The 19,170-nt window shown below is 37.4% G+C and overlaps 1 protein-coding gene across 10 annotated transcripts in view; it reads left to right on the forward strand.

The window, feature by feature from the left end:
* PCNX1 (pecanex 1) overlaps positions 1-19,170 on the forward strand; it is a 91,595-nt gene that overhangs the window by 16,466 nt on the left and 55,959 nt on the right. For all 10 annotated transcript variants that reach the window (XM_013191223.3, XM_048065081.2, XM_013191211.3 and 7 more), the window contains exons 3-6: positions 1,430-1,535; positions 4,332-4,377; positions 5,270-5,359; positions 7,062-8,762. In XM_013191223.3, the coding sequence (XP_013046677.1) occupies positions 1,430-1,535; positions 4,332-4,377; positions 5,270-5,359; positions 7,062-8,762 (1,943 nt within the window). The remainder of the gene's footprint in view (positions 1-1,429; positions 1,536-4,331; positions 4,378-5,269; positions 5,360-7,061; positions 8,763-19,170) is intronic.

The following is a 19,170-nucleotide window of genomic DNA, read 5'->3' on the forward strand; positions in this document are numbered from 1 at the left end:
TGATTCTCCTTTAGCATTATTGATAAGATTAGGTCAGAAAGGGCTTGGTAAACAACCAGCAATAAGAGCATGCTTATGTCATGCTGCTGAGCTGTACCAAAATGGGAATTTTTTTTGATTTGCTGGAGTTGGACCAGGACCATATTGTTCTGCTGACTCATGGCTGGTTGTCTCTTAAGCTGGCTTATTTTTTACTAATGTAATATATTCCTAACTTCAGACATTATTTTTGTTATCCCTTTGATGCAGGAACATTCAGGTTGTAGAGTTAGGTATTGAGTGGCGTCTGTATGATCTGGAATGGTTTCCAGGGTTGTGCCCCAACATTGTGCTCTTTTCTCTGAGATTATAACAGCTTGAAATATCATACTATGGTATAAATAGTGTTTCAGGTCCTTTAGTATCCTGACGTTGTTTGTAATATCCTAGCTTGATGTTCTTGCATTTAAAAAAAGTTATTACATGTCAGATTTATTACACCTGTGAGATGAGCTGTATATTAAGTAAGGCCTGCTGTGCTTCCTGTCTGTTTCCCATTCTCCAGAGGTAACACAGGGTTACATCTTTAGCTTCATTTTTCCAAATTGAGAAGGATTAGACATGGATTATTTCTCCAGCACAATGCTGGAGTAGACTTGTCACAGGCCCAGCTTGCTCTTGTCAAAGGCAGGTATTTACAAAACAAACTGAATTATGGTGAATTATAATTTGGTGATGTTCGTCTAGAAAATACTTCAAAATCAATATTCATTAATCTTGAAATGGTTAAATCACTAGGACAGTATAATATATGTACTGCAACTTAAAATGCTCCTTGGTAGGGCATGCCAACTTTCTGAAGGAGAATTCTTCCTGGTAGGAAGAAGTGGCTTGTGCCCTTAGGCCCTCTATCTTTGTGCCTTTCCAGTAACTTTCACTGATAGTGTGTGGCTACTTGGTTAACCCATCCTTACTTTTGCAGGTCCTGTCTGAGGTAAACTTTTTGATCTGGGTAATGGCAAATCCCTTCAATTTGAGTCTTTCCCCTGCTTTTAAAAAGTGTTATTTAGGACTCTTTCTGACTTCTGGATATTCACTTTTGGATAGATGATCCAAAAGTTATGTGTGTCTGTGTGTAGACAGAGAATTTCATATGCCAGCATTTCCAAATACCTATGAGTTCCTAATTCTTCCCACTTTTGTGCTCGCCAGTGACAGTGAAGCTGCATGAAAGCAAGCAGTTTCTGTACTAGGAAATGAGGTGTTCCAGCTCTCCTGGAGGTTTCTGCATCACATTGGCAGTATTTATCTAAGGAACTGGGATTTATTTGAGCTCCTGACTTTTGAAAAGTAAAAACAACAAAAAAAAAAGTTTTGAATTGCTACTCAGTGTAGACAGACTTTTTCTATGTTTAACTGGTAGGTTAATTATTTTTAATCTTTCTCTCAGTGACCCTGGTGGAGGGATTGAGATGTCAGAGTTCATACGAGAAGCCACTCCTCCTGTTGGCTGTAGCTCACGCAATTCTTATGCTGGAATAGATCCAAACAACCAGGTAAGAATTAATGCTCTTGCAGTTGTTGCTTTAGTACTGCTGGCTTTGCAACCTGTAGTGTAATCTTTGCTGATATTTTTCTAATGTAGTTTTACTTTCTTTTTTGATTGTACTAGGATCAGCAACTCTACCTTTCTGTATTTCTTAACTGCCTTATTGGGATGGCACTCCATTCTCCCAGCTGCATAGTTCTTGCTCATTTCCATTTTGTGTTTGTTCTAGGAACAGCTGGATTTTATGTGGCAACATAGCAGAAAGTATTCTTTTTGCTCTGTTAGCTTTCTTCTGATTTAGTAGATCAAAATGGCTCAGAGCATGGTCAGATATAAATACCAAGACCTGCTGTCATGGGATCCTGTCATCGTTTTGGTATCAGTGAGTCGCTGCATAGCTCAGACTGTAACTTCATCCGTGTGTTCTTTGTTTTCCCTCCCTTACTTCTGTTTGATCTGTCATTTAGATACTTTATTGGCAAACTTCAGTTCCTCTGGTTTCTGAGGAGGCTTCTGTTAAGTCTTAGAATGTTTCCACTATTGATTATCTCTTGTCATGCTAAATTGCTTTTTGAAAGTCATTATTCCTGGCAGTTCAGACTCTGCAATTTAAAAACGCTGATTTGATAGAGGATGAAGCAAGATGTATTGGTGGAAATAAAAAGACTAAAACTGCTAACTTCTTGATAGCCCTAGCAAAATCTTCACTATTTTGATAACTCAGGGTCAGGTAGAAAGCAATAAATAGGGGCTGCTGTATACCAGATGGAGGGGCTGGAACTTGGCCTTTTTAGGTTGCAATGCAGCTTCATTATGCTCTATTTGTCTTCAGTTTCACTGGGGAGGCTGATCTGCTTCCTTATTACGTCTGCTAGATGTATGCGTTTGACTTGTACAGTGCTTCCTGTGCTGTTCCTTTTATTTGGCTTGTGATGTTTAGCCAGTTGTAGCGTCTTTCTTCTACCAACTCCTCAAGAGGATGAGTTGATTTGACTGGCCAGACAGTAACATTATGTTGACAGTGAGCAGTGCAGTGTTGTATTAAAGATATAGAAGCTATTTTTGGATGAAGTGGAAATCCTTGGCTTGGTATTACAACATTGAGTCCATCTAATTAGCTCTGTGCTCAAGCAGCATATAGCGTAGTGTTATGCTGATGTTGGTGTTTTGGCTGCATAAGGCTTTGTTATGCAGCATAGGTAGGCTCTAAGAGATTTTTCTCATTTGAAGTGAGTGTTTTGTAGTGTTCAAAGGAATAGGAGGTGATGATCCATGTGGGCTGAGATGAGTAGGCTGAGGTTCATGTTTCTTTGGCTGGGCTTTGTTTGGAATAGCTTTTTCAACGCTCAACGGTTTTGATGTTAAAGTGTATTGAGAAGATCCATGTTCTTGCTGTGTGCTTTAATGCTGATGCTAGAACACAGTTAAAGCTACTGATAAAAATTAGTGCTTGCTAGTCCCCTGTGACTGAATTTGCAGCATCAAAAGGGTATGTGAACACTAAGCAGCTGAATTCTGTTCAGCCTTCATGTGCTGATGCATTGCATTCATCTGTAGCATCTGAAAGCAAGGCATATTAGTGAAGGGGAAAAAAGTTGAAATATGGCAAAATGACTAACTAAAAATGTGCATGACAGTGTAGTAAAGAAAATGAATTAAGCTTCTGCTTCTCTACTGTATTACACATAGCAAAGCTGTTCTGCTGTAGTATGGCTGAATAAAATCTGCACACGTGCTCAGATTTCTCTAAGTACAGCAAATTTAAGGCAGAACTAGATGTATGCTTTTTTTCCCTGAGTCACTTGAATTAAGGACTTCTGAAAAACAGCATCCTAAAAAGTATACAATCAAGATGAATTGCCATTTATTATTTTGAATTTCTCAGGGGTTCATTGCCTGCCTTTGAATGCCCTTTGCTTATCCGCTTTCTGAGTGATTTAATTATCTGACAGTTATGCTGTTTTTCATGCCAATCAAAGCTCTTTGAGAGAGGTGATACTGGAAATACTATTAAAGGAGAGATGAAGTTCTCTGGAGTGCCCTACAAAATACTTGCTAGAGATTATAGCAGGTATGTAGAAAGGCAGATTGTAATCCTAAATGGCTAGTTAGTGCTTAAATAAGGAGATATATGCCTGCTGATTGGCCTTTGAACATGGCTAAAAATCAGATGATAGTCTTTCACTAAGCAGTTTACTTGCCTTGAAGTGGCTGTAGTCTGTGTACTCAAACGGCTTTCAAAAGAAAAAACTGCAATTTCAGGAACAAGAGGGAGGAACAAGATACCAGAAAAATGATTAGGTTAAAATGATCTAATTTACTAATGTTTAGTATTCTAAATAGATGGTATTTACTAATTTGAACAGAAGTTTTATATTCAGGTGATATTTCCCTTGAGTGTTTTAGGCAACCGTGGATGCTGCATCGAACGTTCAGCTTCACAACAGCAGTTATTAGTTTATCACCACACTAGTAATTTTTTTCCCCATACAGGGTATTTTCAAGGAAAACTCCAGATTACAAATTGTGGTTTTTAAAATCAACATAGTAAAATCCCTAAGCAAGTTCGTCATAAAACAAAGTAATGGTGAGGTAGCTGGATGCATAATTAGATGTCTTGCCATGTCTGTTTGCAGCGGAAACATCCTGAGGCAGAAACAACCCTGCAATACTGTGCTATTGTTGGAAGCTTTTTGTGCCTTCGAAAATCTCCCTTAGGTGTATAGACAAATGCATGCATAATAGGAAACAGTTGGGTAATTCCTGTAAGCTTACAGCTTTCTACGTAATTCCCTGTTTCTAGGTTGGATCTGGGTTCTCTCGTCTGGGAACAGCAGCAACAATCAAAGGTGAGACTTTTGGCTGCTACTTAAAATTGCTTTGTGGTAGCATTTCAAACCAATAATGTTGTTTACTTTGTTTCCAAATACTGACTACCTTGTTTACCCTCAAAACTCTTTCTGGGGAGGTAAGTACAGCATTTAGTAAGTGGAAGAAATCTACCTGGAAGCTAGAAATAATGTGCCTAAAACACTAGGAGAGAATATCCTAGGATATGTGCTGTTTTCCTAGCAAAGTTTTATTTTTCTCGTAAATGCTGAGCCAAGGGGGTGATTTGAGTGGAGTTCTTCCTACAGTTTCGAGTTCTGTTTAACCAGTGATCCTTCTGGTATTGAGGTTTCAATGACTTGATTATTTCTGATTACTTGGCATCAAGCAAAAGTATTGTCCAGGACAGACATTATAAACTCCTCTGAGAGGAAAAGATGAATTGTTTCTGACATGGAAAGTTGCTCTTCTGTAAACTTGCTAAGCTGATAATAAGACAAAAGAAAACAAGATGGTTTTTTTTCCACCTTCCTGATTTTTTTCCTTTACTTTTTTATCTTTACAAATTTCATCACATTCTACCCCTCATTTTTATTGCCGACAAAAAAAGGAGTATTCAAATAGATAAATGTTTAAAGAAAAAGTACTTATTTCCATTGGGTTTTAAGATGCTTTTCCAGTCTTTCCATTGGAGTTCAAGTAGCTGAATGGAAACAATTCTTATACACAAAAAAAAAATATGTATGCAATATTTACTTCTATAAGATGAGAGCTTGTGACTCCTAACTACTGTCATTTACCTTCACGTGAAGATGTAAAGGTAAAAAGCTGACAGGTGAGGAACTTGCAGTGCATGTAGATGTGTGTGTCAATATTTTGAGCACTAGTACTCTTCTTTCTTAAAATTTACAGGAGACACTGACACTGCCAAGACCTCTGATGATATCAGTTTAAGTCTTGGACAAAGTTCTAGCCTATGTAAAGAAGGGAGTGAAGAACAAGGTAAAATTTCTTCTTCCTGCATATTAAACGTGGTGTTTTGTTACAATTGACCCTTAGCTTAACATGCTAAATATATTCATGCAATTTCTTGATAGAATCTAAGAAAGACTATCTTGAAGCTCTCTGTTTCTTCTCTTAATTACTTTTGGTTCCTGGGATACATAGCTTAAATCCTTCAAACTTTATTCTTTGGCTACAAGTTTCTTGTTCTGGCATTTTCTAGGAGATGATAAATATTTTGTCTCGTTTCTGATGAAAGATAGCTATCTTATATGTCACTTGCCTCTCTCTCTTACTGAAAGTGGCCTGGGATTCATGGACTTCACTGTAGACTAATTGCTTTGCTTTCCAGTACAGCCAAAGGATATTTTCCAAATAAGATATGCTTTTTCAGTGAAGCAAATAAGCCTGCACAGAGTTCTGTTGCTGGCGCTCTAGACTGCTTCTAATATGCAAGCTAACAGAGTTTAGTAATTGTGTTCTCCTGATCTGTAAGAAAACTGCTAGCTTGCATTCTTTAGTTGTCCGGTTTTGTTTCAGACCTCATTTTCTATTTAGCTTTATTGCCAGGAAAAAGTCTACCCATACTAAAATAGAACATAAAGCCATAGGGAAATCTTTTGTTTGCTGATTTTCAAGTACCTGTTGATTAGCAGGAAGTTAACTCTGGAAATACTGTAGTTCATTTTTGGCCAGCCTGGTTGGACTGCTAGGTTCCTTAGGCGTATCCAGTGATGTCTGTGTGATCCAGTGCAGAAAGTATGTTTAAGATAGAATATTACAGGTGGCAGTGCTATTGTAATAGGTAGCTTCTTTTAGCTCAGTAATGGAACTGTTCGCGAAGTCTTTCAAGTCACACATGTGGTAGTACACCCTATGAAAAAGTTTAAGAATTATAGTAACTTAACCTGGCCTCCAGATCTTTCTTTGGTACCACTATTAAAAAGGAAAACACAGCCTGACTCGACGTTCCCTCCAGGCGGACATTTAAACAGGAGACATCTTGTGATGGGTAACAGAAACAATGATTCTGAGCAAGAACTGACTGCAAATACTCAGGATTTGCTTTAATAGAGCCAGTGTTAGAAGCAGGATATCAGTTTTGAAAGAGCAGCCAATACTTGTTCTTTTCAAAACTAGAATTTATCACTGTTCAGAGAAATCTCAGTAACTCCCTAGAGTTTTGTTATAGTCCAGATGAACTTTACGAATTGTGAGTTTACTTGGTATCTGTTAAGAAAGGTGGTATTCTTTTGTGGGTTTTTTTGACTCCAGAGTTGATGGGGATTATTTTATTTAATCGTTAATGTTTGTGAAACAAACAGTTCACTGCATGTAGGAGGTGAAACAAAATGCAAGGTTTAGAGCCTCTTGTAACTTAAATGACAAAACAATAAACAACTCCAGGATACATAAAAACAAGGTCTGAGGCACATAAGCAAGAGAAGTAGTAGGGAACTAATCAGAATTTGTTTTTCAGTAGCTGTTGAGATTAAGCAGGTGTTATGGGTTCTTAAATTTAGTCACTTGTCAGGTTTGCCCAGGTGCTGGGGAGTTATTTTTTTTATGGTTATGTAATGTGTAGTACTTGCAAAGGGATTTTTCAATTTACTTTGTCTGATATGAACAAGCAGTTGTAAAATAAATTGTGTAACTTAAATGAACATTCTACATGAATATTTCTAAATGTATACTCCAACAGATTTGGCAACTGATCGGAAGCTTTTTCGTCTGGTGTCGAATGACTCGTTTGTCTCCATCCAGCCTTCACTGTCCTCTGGACAGGATTTGCCAAGAGACAACAGTGATAAAGTGTGCCTCTCGAACAACCAGCTTGTGGACCAGTCTAAAACTAGTGCATGTGATACAGAAGTAGCTTCGCTTATAACTCTGCATTCTCACTCCTATAGAAAGGATCACAGGCCACGAGGCGTACCAAGGACTTCTAGCTCTGCTGTCGCTTTTCCAGATGCTTCATTGAATGACTTCCCTCTCTATCAACAAAGACGAGGACTAGATCCCGTCAGTGAGTTAGAAGCTTCCAAGCCTCCTTCTGGATCCAGAGAGTCCTTGGCTGAGAACTCTTGTATTTCAGGAGTTTTTCAGTTAGATGACATTCTGAAAAGTAGCAGCCCTCAACCACTGGCTAAGAGTGGGAAGGGTAAATCATTGAAAGCAGACAAAAGCGTGGACAGTCTGAGAAGCCTGAGTACTAGAAGCAGTGGTTCAACGGAAAGCTACTGCAGTGGGACTGATCGTGACACTAACAGTACCATCAGTAGCTATAAAAGTGAACATACTAGCTCAACGCACATAGAAAGTGTGCTGTCGGAGCACGAGGAAGAGTCTCCCAGAGAAGAAGAAAAGGATGGTAAGAAAAAGGACTGTGGTGTTGACTCAGAGGATGACAGTAGTTCTACTACTGACAAAAGGACTAGTAGCGAAAGGACTGCTGTGGAACTGAGCTCTAACAGTGGTGTTCAAGAGGTAAAAGGTTCTAATGGATCTGATGAGCTGCACGGTCAGAAAGGTCTTAGTGCCTCTGCTTCAGAAGAGGCCAATAAGAACCCACACGCCAATGAACTGACTACACAAGCTGACAGGACACCTGGGAAGGCTGCCGAACAAAGAGATGAGCAGAGTGAGAAACTAGCTGTGCTAGTAGACTCAAGAGCTTGTAAAGAAACTAGTGGGAAGCAAAAAGAAGGAGATGTTCGACCAAAGTCTTCTAGCTTAATACATCGAACGGCCTCTACCCACAAGTCCAGTCGGAGACGGACAGGAAAAAAACGGGCTAGTAGTTTTGATTCAAGTCGGCACAGGGAATATGTTTCCTTCCGAGGTGTATCTGGTACTAAACCCCACAGTGCTGTGTTTTGTCATGATGAGGACTCCAGTGATCAAAGTGACTTAAGCAGGACATCAAGTATGCAGTCAGCTCACCAGTTCAGCAGTGATAGCTCTTCCAGCACCACATCCCATTCATGCCAGTCTCCTGAGGGAAAGTACAGTGCTCTAAAGACCAAATACGTTGCTAAAGAACGTGGGGGCACAGACGCTGAAAATATTCACAAAGCCCACGTAAGCTCTGAAGGAATTAGCAAAAAACGATCTACACGTCGGACTTCTAGCACAAACAGTGCCAAGAATCGTGCCAGAGTATTGAGCCTGGACAGTGGTACTGTAGCTTGCTTAAATGACCCAAATAGTCTAATGGCACCAGGTAACATAAAACAGTTAACCACTTCAAAATCTGATTTGGAAGCCAAAGAGGGAGAGGTGCTAGATGAGCTATCTCTGCTGGGAAGGGCTTCACACTTAGAGTCAGTCACTCGTTCTAGGAATAGCTTACCAAGCCAGGCTACGTTTCCTGAAGGGGAAGAGCAAGAATCAGCAAGTGGAGGTAAGTAAATGGCCTACCAGGAGTAACCTTGCTGCTCTTTGTTAATGAATTTAAGTTACAACTCTATTTAAATGTCTTTCTGTTTCTCTATTCTTGCTCAGTAAAACTGACAAAGCATTTCCATCATCCCCTCCTGGAAGATCTACAGAAATGTGTTGAATTCAAACAACTGTTATGAAATATATAGAGAGGTGTTACAGATTTGTTACTGGTGGTCTTTGTTAAACCAGAGCTATATTTTACAGTTACTATTTGCCATTACATCAGACCTGCTCCACTGTATTAGTCAAAATTTTCGATTTGTGTACTACTTCAAAAGCTAACAATAAAATTGAGACTATTTTTGTTTAAAAGATTGTTCAGGTTAGAAAACCGAGAACATAGAACTGCTTGTTTGAAGTGACTGTTGCCTCTTAGAGGGACTCTAGCAGGTGAATGAACTCTGTAGAGGTGGTATCAAAAAGCCCTTACAATGCTGTGTCTTGAATTGTGCTTTCTTATGATGGTCTGATTACAAAACTGAATTCTCCTAGGGGTTTGGTTTTCCTTAGCTTTGCTATTGTTCAAGTTGGCTATACAATGCTGTTTACTTTGAGATTATTTTTTTTTGTCCTCATTATGAGAACACACTTGCCTTCCTGCCTCAGAGAGAGGAGTGTAGCTTCCTCCTACTCTCTGTAACTATTGCTTTGCTTGGTGCAACGTGAGGACTGAAGTTACTTGTAGTAACTAGTATTAATATAGATTAATAAGGGCTCTTTAAAAATTTTACTGGAGCTCAGTAGTTTTTGTTTATCACTTGTAATGTTTCAGTCTCCTTTCTTGATTAGTCAGATTGACTGCCTTAACTGGAAAGGTCTTCATGTGTCTGTGTCACGGAAGATAGGAAGATCTAAATAAGTTTAGAGTGATACGGGTTTGCTAACTACCTCAGTCTGTCTTTAGGGATTGTTTGTTGAGGGAAATACCTTTCAGAAAATCTAGATCTTGTTAGCTAAGGATACAAATGCTTCATAAAATGGTTTTGCATGAAGACATAAATATTCCTATGAAATTGTAGCAAAGTTATTGTCCTTGCTGCTTAGGCTGTCTATAAGTATAGCGACTCTTGTGTCTTAAGAGACTTCAAGCCTTCAGCCAAGGAGGTAAGACCGATGGTTCTTTTATTCCCACACTGGCTGAAGAGCAAACTGTAATCAATACAATTACTTTATGGGGGGGGGGGGAACTGTGATGTTGGAGTCCTTCTGTGTGTATTGATTACTGATCAAATTTGACTGGTTTATGGTTACCTCAGACCTATTTGGATGCCTTCACTTCAAACAAAACCCTTCACGTAGGAATACTTTCTGACTTTCTGTTATTGCTAGTAAGAGTTTTGTGGTAGCTTTAAGAAAAAAATCCAGGTTGCTAGTTTAGTGCTAACTCTGAGCTAAACACTTAGCACATGTTTTTATCACACCTTGTTTAAAATTACAGGTCTTTGACTATGTTTACTAGGAGTAGTTTAACTAATAAAAAGTCTGTTTTATGTATTTTACTGTTTTGACTGTATGCTTTCCTCAGCACAAAATTAAATTTCATATTATTAGTTTATTACATCTTAAAACTGTTAAGGTTCTTTCCTGATATGCAGAGGAGGAATAATATACCCTATTTTACAGAACATGGCAACATCATTCAGTCATCTGTAGTCTGAAAGCATCAGTGCTTGGTTGATTGAGGTATATTGCCAAATACTTTGCTTGGTCTTGTAAAGAGTGAAATAACAGGGAAGAACAAACTGAAACCATCTAATGGTAATCTTACAAATATATAATCTGTAGCAGCCTAAGCAGGGAAGCTTTGCTGTCATTCACATCAGTATATTTAGATTGCCCTTTGAATAGATTCCCCTTTGAACTTTGTTTATGTATTGGTTATTGTGAAGTTGCTAGTATTTTTCATTGAAAGCACCCAACTATTACCTGCCCATGGGTTTCAAGGTGTCTTTTGAGAAGCCATCTGGGCTCAGGTTCTCCAGACCTCATGACATCAAATAACTAATAACACTTGCTTATCATAAGCTTCCCATTACCAATAGAATAGGGAACATTTCCTTTATGATTGTAAGCAATTCTGTTTTTTTCTCTGAAAGCAGAAAACCACCATTATTCTTTTTTAGCATTACTTAATATTTATGCGATCACATCTAGCATCAAGACAGTAATTACTTTGAGTTTATCTCTTCCTAGTCTATCTGAACAATTTTTTCCTGTTGTCCTTTGTTTCTACTGGTTTGTTTTGGGACTGTTCTTTTGTTCTAACAAGTTCTTGATTTGGAAGGGAGGAAAAAATGTTCTGTAATGGCTATATCTTAAGTTGCTTTCATCTGTAGTCTTACCTGTGGTTACTATTAATCAAAGAAAATGCTTTAACTTTTTATTCAGTATTTCCCACTACTGAGTTGTCTTCATCTTTTGAGAGTGTTTTTAAAGACATGTGATGTAAATATATATCAGATATGTGTGTTTATATAAAAGCTATTTGAGAAAATTAAGAAATTATTTTATTTACGTGTAGTGGGTGAATTGCAGAATAAACTTGCTTCAGATTTTCATAAGATTAAAGGATATTGGTTGGATCAGATTCTTAGAAGTTCTCTGGTTCCACCTCCTGCTGAATGGTTTATTTAATTATTTTATATAAATTTTTGAATTTCTATGGGTTGCTTATCATAGCTTTCTGAAACAAAGTGGTTACAGATGTACACTGGGTAACCAAAAGACTGATACGGATATTCTTTTCCCTTTTTCAGTCAGTGAATTTGTTCCTGTTTTTCAGATATGACTTAAGTGAAATTATAGTTAGTGATTTTACATTTAAGTCTTCAGGGAAGTAACTAAAGTACATTCTTGCTTATATAACTGCTAAAATGTGTTTAGTAATGGGTATGGCCTTTAATCTTTTACTAAGCAGGGTGCTTTATGAACCTGTACATGTGTTCCTTCAGCAGATAGAACTTAGCAGTTTCATTTTTATCTTATTATTATGCCAGGAAGTGGTGGTTGACTCATTTCTTAAACGATGATAACTTGTGCATTTGAAAAGGAATTACAGTTCATTAAAATGCAGAGAAACAGCATTTGAAAATTTTGTACTTAAATTCATTAAATGTGGCTGATGTATAACAAAAAATGAAACGGAAGATGTTTTAAAACAGGTGCTTATTTTTATTTAGCTACTCCTACAGGTTATTTAGTGAATTGATGGGTAGATAGATGATGTGTAGATGTCTAAAAGTTTGGTTAAATGTCTGTTTTGAAAATATCACCTTGGTGCTCTTCTATGTCTGGCTTCTGTGAGATGTGTGCTACTTCTGGGTTGCTGTCTGTAAACATTTAAAGAACCAATGTAATGCTGTATATGGCACGGTGATGTTTTGTGAAACTTGAGCTGCTCTGAAGTCGTGCTCTCCTCCAGTCCTTTAACTGTAAAAGATGCACCCTTTACGTTGCCGCTTTCTTTTACAGCTTGCTGTAATTTGACAGATTTATTTACTTACTTAAGTACTTGAGTTACATACCTTTTGGAAATAAAATTGCATGTAATAACTTTTCTTTCTGTACATTGCATATTGCCATTGAAGTAACAGCTTGTCCTGTTTCATATTTTGTGGCCTACAATACGTCCCTATAAACAAGTGAAATAGGTTTGTGTGAGCTTGGATTAGAATCTTGAATTTTATATGGCAAATGGAAACCTGTTCAGCTTCTCAGTCTGCATGTATTTGTACATAGATGCTTCACGTATCTGCTTGTAATCACTAGATAATATCTTCTCGAAAGCAAAAAAATGTTATTTGAGATCAGTGCTTTGCAGCCCATGATCATGTCAGCTGTTACCAAAATATCCTTTTTCCTACTACGCTTATGTTGCGTCAAGTTTCAGTGATCTGGAGTCATTACTTGTGTCGTACAGCTTTTCCATGCTTCTGATGGGGTTTGGCTGATGGGTTTTCTGTGTGTGGAATTAATGCAGTTACACAGGCTGCGGCTTCTGGTCTGTCTTCTGGATTATCAGTCCACTACTAAACCAAACAGTTTTCCATGGGAAAAATCAAGCTGAAGAGTTTAGAAATGGTAGTGAATGAAAAATGTGCAGTGTTAATATAATCTAGTGGTGTGTGTGAGCTATTCGTGTGTTCAGCAGGGCCCTCCTGTAACTGGATCAAACTAAGCAGATTAGCCAGCAGATAGGGTTCTTCTGCATGTGAGGTTCTCTGATTTTTTTAAGATGTCAACTAGCAGTGTGCTAGAATGTACCCAGCATTTGGATCAAGAATGAAAAAGAAGAAAATTGTGCATAGGAAGCCAAATATTGGGAGGTACTACCATTAACGTTTCTATCATTGCTTCTGTGTGCAATGAAGTAAATGCTGGGTCTTACAGAAGTAACTCTGAGGTTTTTTTGGATCTTAAGTCCCAGTAGGGCTGAGATGTAACCCTTCAACGTTTAAAGATGAGAACAGCATTAGGAGTGATGCACAAGGCTGAAATGAAACTCTGCAGTCTGCAGGTTTGCCACTTGTCAATGAAATGGCACATAGATGAATCTTGCATCTACTAATTAGTCCATCACTAATGACCAAAGTGAAATGCAATGTTAGTACATTGTGTATGGGATTTTGTACTGCCTGTTTTGTTTCCTCTGTGGTGTTTATACATAGCATGAGGGCTTTCATTAGAAGACTTCTGACCACAATAACTATGATCTTTCCTGATATTTTGTCCTTCCATAGGAGGGCGGGGTAAAAAAACCAAAACAAACAAAAAAAACCAAGGTTTTGTCCAGCTTGTAGCAGTGGCTGCTGAGAGCAGTGTAGCTGCTTGCCAAAAGCCCTGAATACTGCTGGTAAGAGTCTGCCTGTTACTTGATGGAAGTGTGCTCCTTCAGTGTATCATGCACAGAATAGCAGATATTCCACTTAAAGTCTGTGGGGCTGCGTAAGGGAAATTCAAAATACTTGACAAAAATGCATGCTGCAGCATTAGAGCATATACTAAAAAAAAAAAAAAGAAAGGGAAAAATAAACTTTATCTTTTTGTTTGGTTTCTTCGTTTGTTTTCCCTTGGGAATAGCACTCACAAAATTTGACCTTGGTTAAATTCTCTCAGACCTCCCAAAGAAACCATAAGTAGTGGTTCTTTCAAAATGCTTTGCATTGCTGTGGGAGCGAGTTATTTAAACGTCTTAGGTTGGTGGTGTTTGTGCATCTACTTCTCACAATTTTAAACTTCATTTGGAAAGAATAGCTGGATTTTATTGATAAACAGCATCTGTTGTTGATATATTTTCTGAGTATTCGTCTCAAACAAGTTGCATAAGAATTTCTGATAAAGTTAATAAAAAACAAACTGCATCTACATTGAAGTAATCCACTGTTTTTCTGCCCTTTCATAGATGTACCTGGATTTATTGCTAGGCATACAGCCAGGAACAGTTTGGAGAGCTCACTGTACTGGAATGAAGTGCTACACGCTTCTGCCAAACATAGCTCTGAGGTGTAATTTGATGGTGTAGTTAATAGAAGCCCATTCAAAGCAAACATGCTTTTCTGTATATGATACACTAATGAATACCACTTAATCTGGAAAAGCTGTGTGTTCTAAAGATTTAAAGCATCTTTTCCTTAAGATGAATAAATCCAAATGGAAAGAATCAAAAGCTTCATAAAGATTAATGTAGGATAAGAACACTTGTCTGCTGCCTGAATATACTGCTACCTATTGATACCTGGATGTAGGGGTTATATTGGGCAGGGGATCAGACTAGGAGATCACTTTAGGCCTTTGACCCCTACTACATCAACACTAGAGTCAAGAATGCTGTGTGAATAATACCAACTGTGATTAATAATGAAATAATGCAAGTGAGGAGTACGGTGAAATAGAAGAACTGAGACTCCTGGTTCTATCTTTGGTATTGGTATGGAAATTTGTCTATCAAACATTTTTATAGACCAGCTTGGTTCAGTATTCAAACCAGATGGTTTCATTGTTGTGGTTATTCTCTGCTTGACAGTGTGTTGTTGCTTTTTGGATTGTTGTAGTGACTGACTTGACATAATTGAGATAAGGCTGGAAGAATATTTACCAACTTTCTTCATACATTTCAGCCACAACACTGAAGTCTTGGACTTCACTTCCTTTGCTTCTCTTTAACTTTTCCACTTTTCTTTAATTTTGTGACTCTTTCCTTTCTAAATAGTATGCTGTTTTCCTCTGCCCTGTTTTCCAGCAGAACTTTGTATTTGAGGTGTCCCTCTACTCTTTAGTGTTTCTCCTTTGCTGCCCACGTCTACACTTTTGTCTTTCTTCAGAAATTGGTATAAGGTGTATCTTTTGTTAAATGTCCAAAGTAAGTGGTAATACTATAAACCAGTACTCTGCTTTTTATTGGATAGGTTTAAGAAATCCTTTTAAGTTTAATTGTAGATTTAATAATGGTGTATAATCCATCGTGACTATTAACTATACACGGAAGTGTATAGACTGAATTAATTCCTTTTGTCTACTTAGGCTTTTAAAATTGTATTAAGGCATATGAGAATAAATTTGGCAAGAGCATCAACTGTGAGAAAAATGTTAGCTAATAAATGCATGTGTGTAGGAAACCAAGCTGTGTTACTGCTGACAGACACAGAATGTGTTAATCTTACGTACCTCTAACTTTTCTGAAGAGAAGTATGGCTTTTTTTTTTTTAGGTTTCCAACACAAATGAGGTAGAGGTGCTTGATACAGAAGGACAAAATTTCAGCCATTGGGTTTGGCAAAGCGTGTTCAGGGTTAGAGAACAGATTTCATTCCTTATGTGAATGCGTAAGCTGTAAACTGTTGATTTCAGAACTTGTTGCAAGTTCTGTAGGGTTGGTCAATGCAAGTAGTTGAAAAAGGTTAGATCACAACTTCCAATTGGATAGAGAGAAATGAAATGAGCAAATATCACTTGGGTTCCATGCACAAGTCTAACCATGTTTAATTGGAATAATGTTGAAAACAATCTAGATTTCAAGTGATGTATTTTTTCTTTTGAGAAAAGCGAGTAATATTGCTTCCATTATGTTTGTTTTTTGCAAACTTTGGTCTCATTGGAAAACAAACCCAATTGTTATCCATAGAACTCTATGGCTTTCCATACCAGTATTTTACTTCTTTCTTACCTTCACATCATATCTTTCCAGGAATTTTCTTACATGGGAAGAATTTATCTGAGCCACTGGGTTTGGCATTTTTTATTAGCCCAAATGAAATGAGCCTTGTTAGTGCAGTAAAACTTGGAAGTTCTGCTTTTTCATCTCATGCCTCATCAGTTCCTATCTTTAAGTTTAGATTAAGAGTAGTTATATATAAACTCAGGGAGATGTAAATGTCTGTTTCGGATGTATGCATAAATGTTCCTCTGCAAAAGAAAATATTTGCATGTTGGTTTCTTAAAGCTAGTTGTACATCATGGTGTGAAACTGAGTCTTCCCTCTAAAACTGAGGAATTAAAGGTTTACATCAAAAACACGTGTAGTATAGAAGGAAATTTTGGAAAGGTATAGCCCGCAAACAGGGTAGTTCAACCTGTATTCAGATATTCCCAGCTACTTGGCAGAGGGATGCGAATAATTTGTTGTTCTAGAGTTTTCTCCACAATACATTTCTGTCTTTTTGTTGGGAAAGTATCACTCCAAATGTATAATGATGAAGGGATGTCCTCATGTCTTTAAGTGTGGGAAAAAGCCAACCCAGCAGTTACACATACAATCAGAATTGAAGTGAAAGAGCAAGTGTTGATTTTAATAAGTCTTTGTGTACACAGTTGTATTATCACAAAAGTCAAAACAAGATCTTGCTTGATATTTATTGGGAATAAACATGGGAGGGTTAAATTTTGTTACCAAGCTGTCATTAGGCCCCCACCTTTTATCTTACTGATCTCTGGGAAGCAGGTTTGTGTTTCCAATGTGCGTTTTGTGAACTTCACATCTGATTTATTTTTTTTCCTAGTTTGGAGGACAGCTAATGTTTAGGGCTCAAATACAGATGGTGACATGCAGAAGAAATTCATACTTTACACTTCAGTGAAGTCAAGAAATTTTTTTCAACAAAAAAAACAACACTAGAATAAAGCAGAAAAATAAACCTCAGAAACATTCTGTAAGCTGAAAGGCTTAACTTTTTTTTTTTACACTAGAAAAGTAAAACCTATGTTATCTCTCCCTATTAGATCTAAGTGTTCTATGTGATATAGATGCTAGGTCTTATCTTCTCGGAATCTAGAATAAATGGCCGTAAGTGGTAACATCAGAGAAGCATCAGAGAAGCATGAGCTGTAGCCTAGAGATATATTTAAAAAGCTACTGTCCTACTGAGATGCACTATTTAGTTGTTTTAAACATCAAAACATGTTACTTTATTATAGGAAGATTGCTTATGTTAAAACAAAGCAATTTCCCTAATGATTAAACAGCCCTTAGAGCATGTTAGTGGCTATTTTAGGAGACTTGTATTGAATCCGTCGGAGCTCAGGAGCAGCTGTACTGCTTGTTCCTTCTCCTTAAAGACAAGTAGAAACACAAATAATCTGTATTAACATGGGATAAAAAAATTACACATGTAAACTGTGTTCTTTAGAATTAGTTTACCCCCAAAAAAGCTGTTTGCTTAGTTTAGTGGCTTTCCACGCTTTAAACAAACCGTAATCCTTTCTGCTCAGCAAGCTTCTTTTGGTTTTTAAGTCATGGCTTCAACATGGAGCTTCTTGAGGTGTTGCATACTGTTAGGAGACTCAGAGCTCCTGGGCTGAAAAGCTCTCCGGTCTTCTGAAAAGAAAAAATAAACTTGCTTAGTGATCTGGGATGTCACCAGCTACATTCATGAGTTGTGTATGTAGAAGATGTGTATTGAACAGAACCTTTTAAGATAAATCCAAAATTCGTTGGCAGATTATGTAGAAAGCTACACCAAAACCTATTTTTAAAAGCTTAAAGTCAAAAAATAAAAATGCTAGTGAATGCCAGAGTTGTTTGCCTGTGCAGGTTTAAATTTAATCTCCTAGTGGATACAAATTTTGATTTTTTTGTTTGTTTTTTTAAATCTTCTGTTATGCTTAATTTTTTTCCTTCTTCCTCCCACCCCCAAGAGCATTGCCTCAGTTAGGTTAATGTCTACCTCTCTTCAGGAGGAAAATTTTAGTGATGAATTGGAGCTGTGTAGGAAGGACCCCCGGTGCTTCTATAATCTATGCTTGAGTTGTTGCAGAAGCTGATGTGTTTACTGACTAAAGGATATCAAAAGAAAAACAGATGTCAATGTTAAGTATGCTGCCTTGAAGAATTGCAGTTGAATCCTGCTTTTGCTAAGGAGCTGCAAATGGTAATTGAGATGTAATGGAGATGGTTACCATCTTAATGGTAATTGAGATGTTTACAGTTCAGTTAAGATCAGTCACTGTTCTTTATTCTGTGGTGCTTAACCATGGCTGATTTGTGTAAATGCATGGACTTGCTTTTGGATCAGTAGAAACTGTTTTCAGTATATGAGTTTTTATCTCCTGATGTATGCTCTGGAAAAACTGAGCTTTACAAATTGGCATCTGAAATTAGGGGGCAGTTCTGGCCTCTTGTGCATTGCTTTAATCCACCAGGAAGAAAAGTTATGTTTCATCCTGTTTTGTTTAGTGTTTCATTTTTCCAGTACTTCAAATGTAAGAGCCATGAAGCAATTAGGCTGGATATTAAAATAAAGTGTAAAGGTTAATGCTTTGTTTTTATTGAATTCGTGCTGAAATACCCTGAAAAGTAATTACCTATCCATACTTGGAATGGAAGACCAGTTGTGGAGGTGCGAAGAGAAGTTGATCGATCCCATGGTTTTTCTGAAAATCCAGGAAAGGATTGAATTAAGGGTGTTTTGGTAATGAAATGCTTGTAACTTTAATACTGGTCTTAAGGTAATCCTTTCATGTAGCTTCTTTGCTTTTAAAGCAAGTTACAGATTGAAGTTTCATATGCAATATTCACTTGATAACCTGTGGTTTGTGTATAGGAGCAAACTCTTATTTCATGCAGTCTATATTGCTTGAGCTGTGGCAGTAGTACATAGCAGTAATAGGTTGCTATTCCCTGTAGACTAGTGTTAGATTCTTTACTAGTAAATTTTGGAAGTTTAATGACAGGTATATATTGTAACTTGAAGTGTGCTTAAGTGAACATGGAATAGTCTGCCTGTGATTTTTCTGGTCTCCTTCCACAAAAAGTTCTTTGTTCCCTGTGTTTTCTCTTTTTGTTTTGGCCTGACATAATCATTGTTTTTCCTAAGTCTAGTAACAGGCTTTTTGTCTACCAAGTTATGATTTTCCTCTTAAAGACTTTAATTTTCC

This window comes from Anser cygnoides, chromosome 5, assembly GCF_040182565.1.
Source record: "Anser cygnoides isolate HZ-2024a breed goose chromosome 5, Taihu_goose_T2T_genome, whole genome shotgun sequence".
NCBI lineage: Eukaryota > Metazoa > Chordata > Aves > Anseriformes > Anatidae > Anser > Anser cygnoides.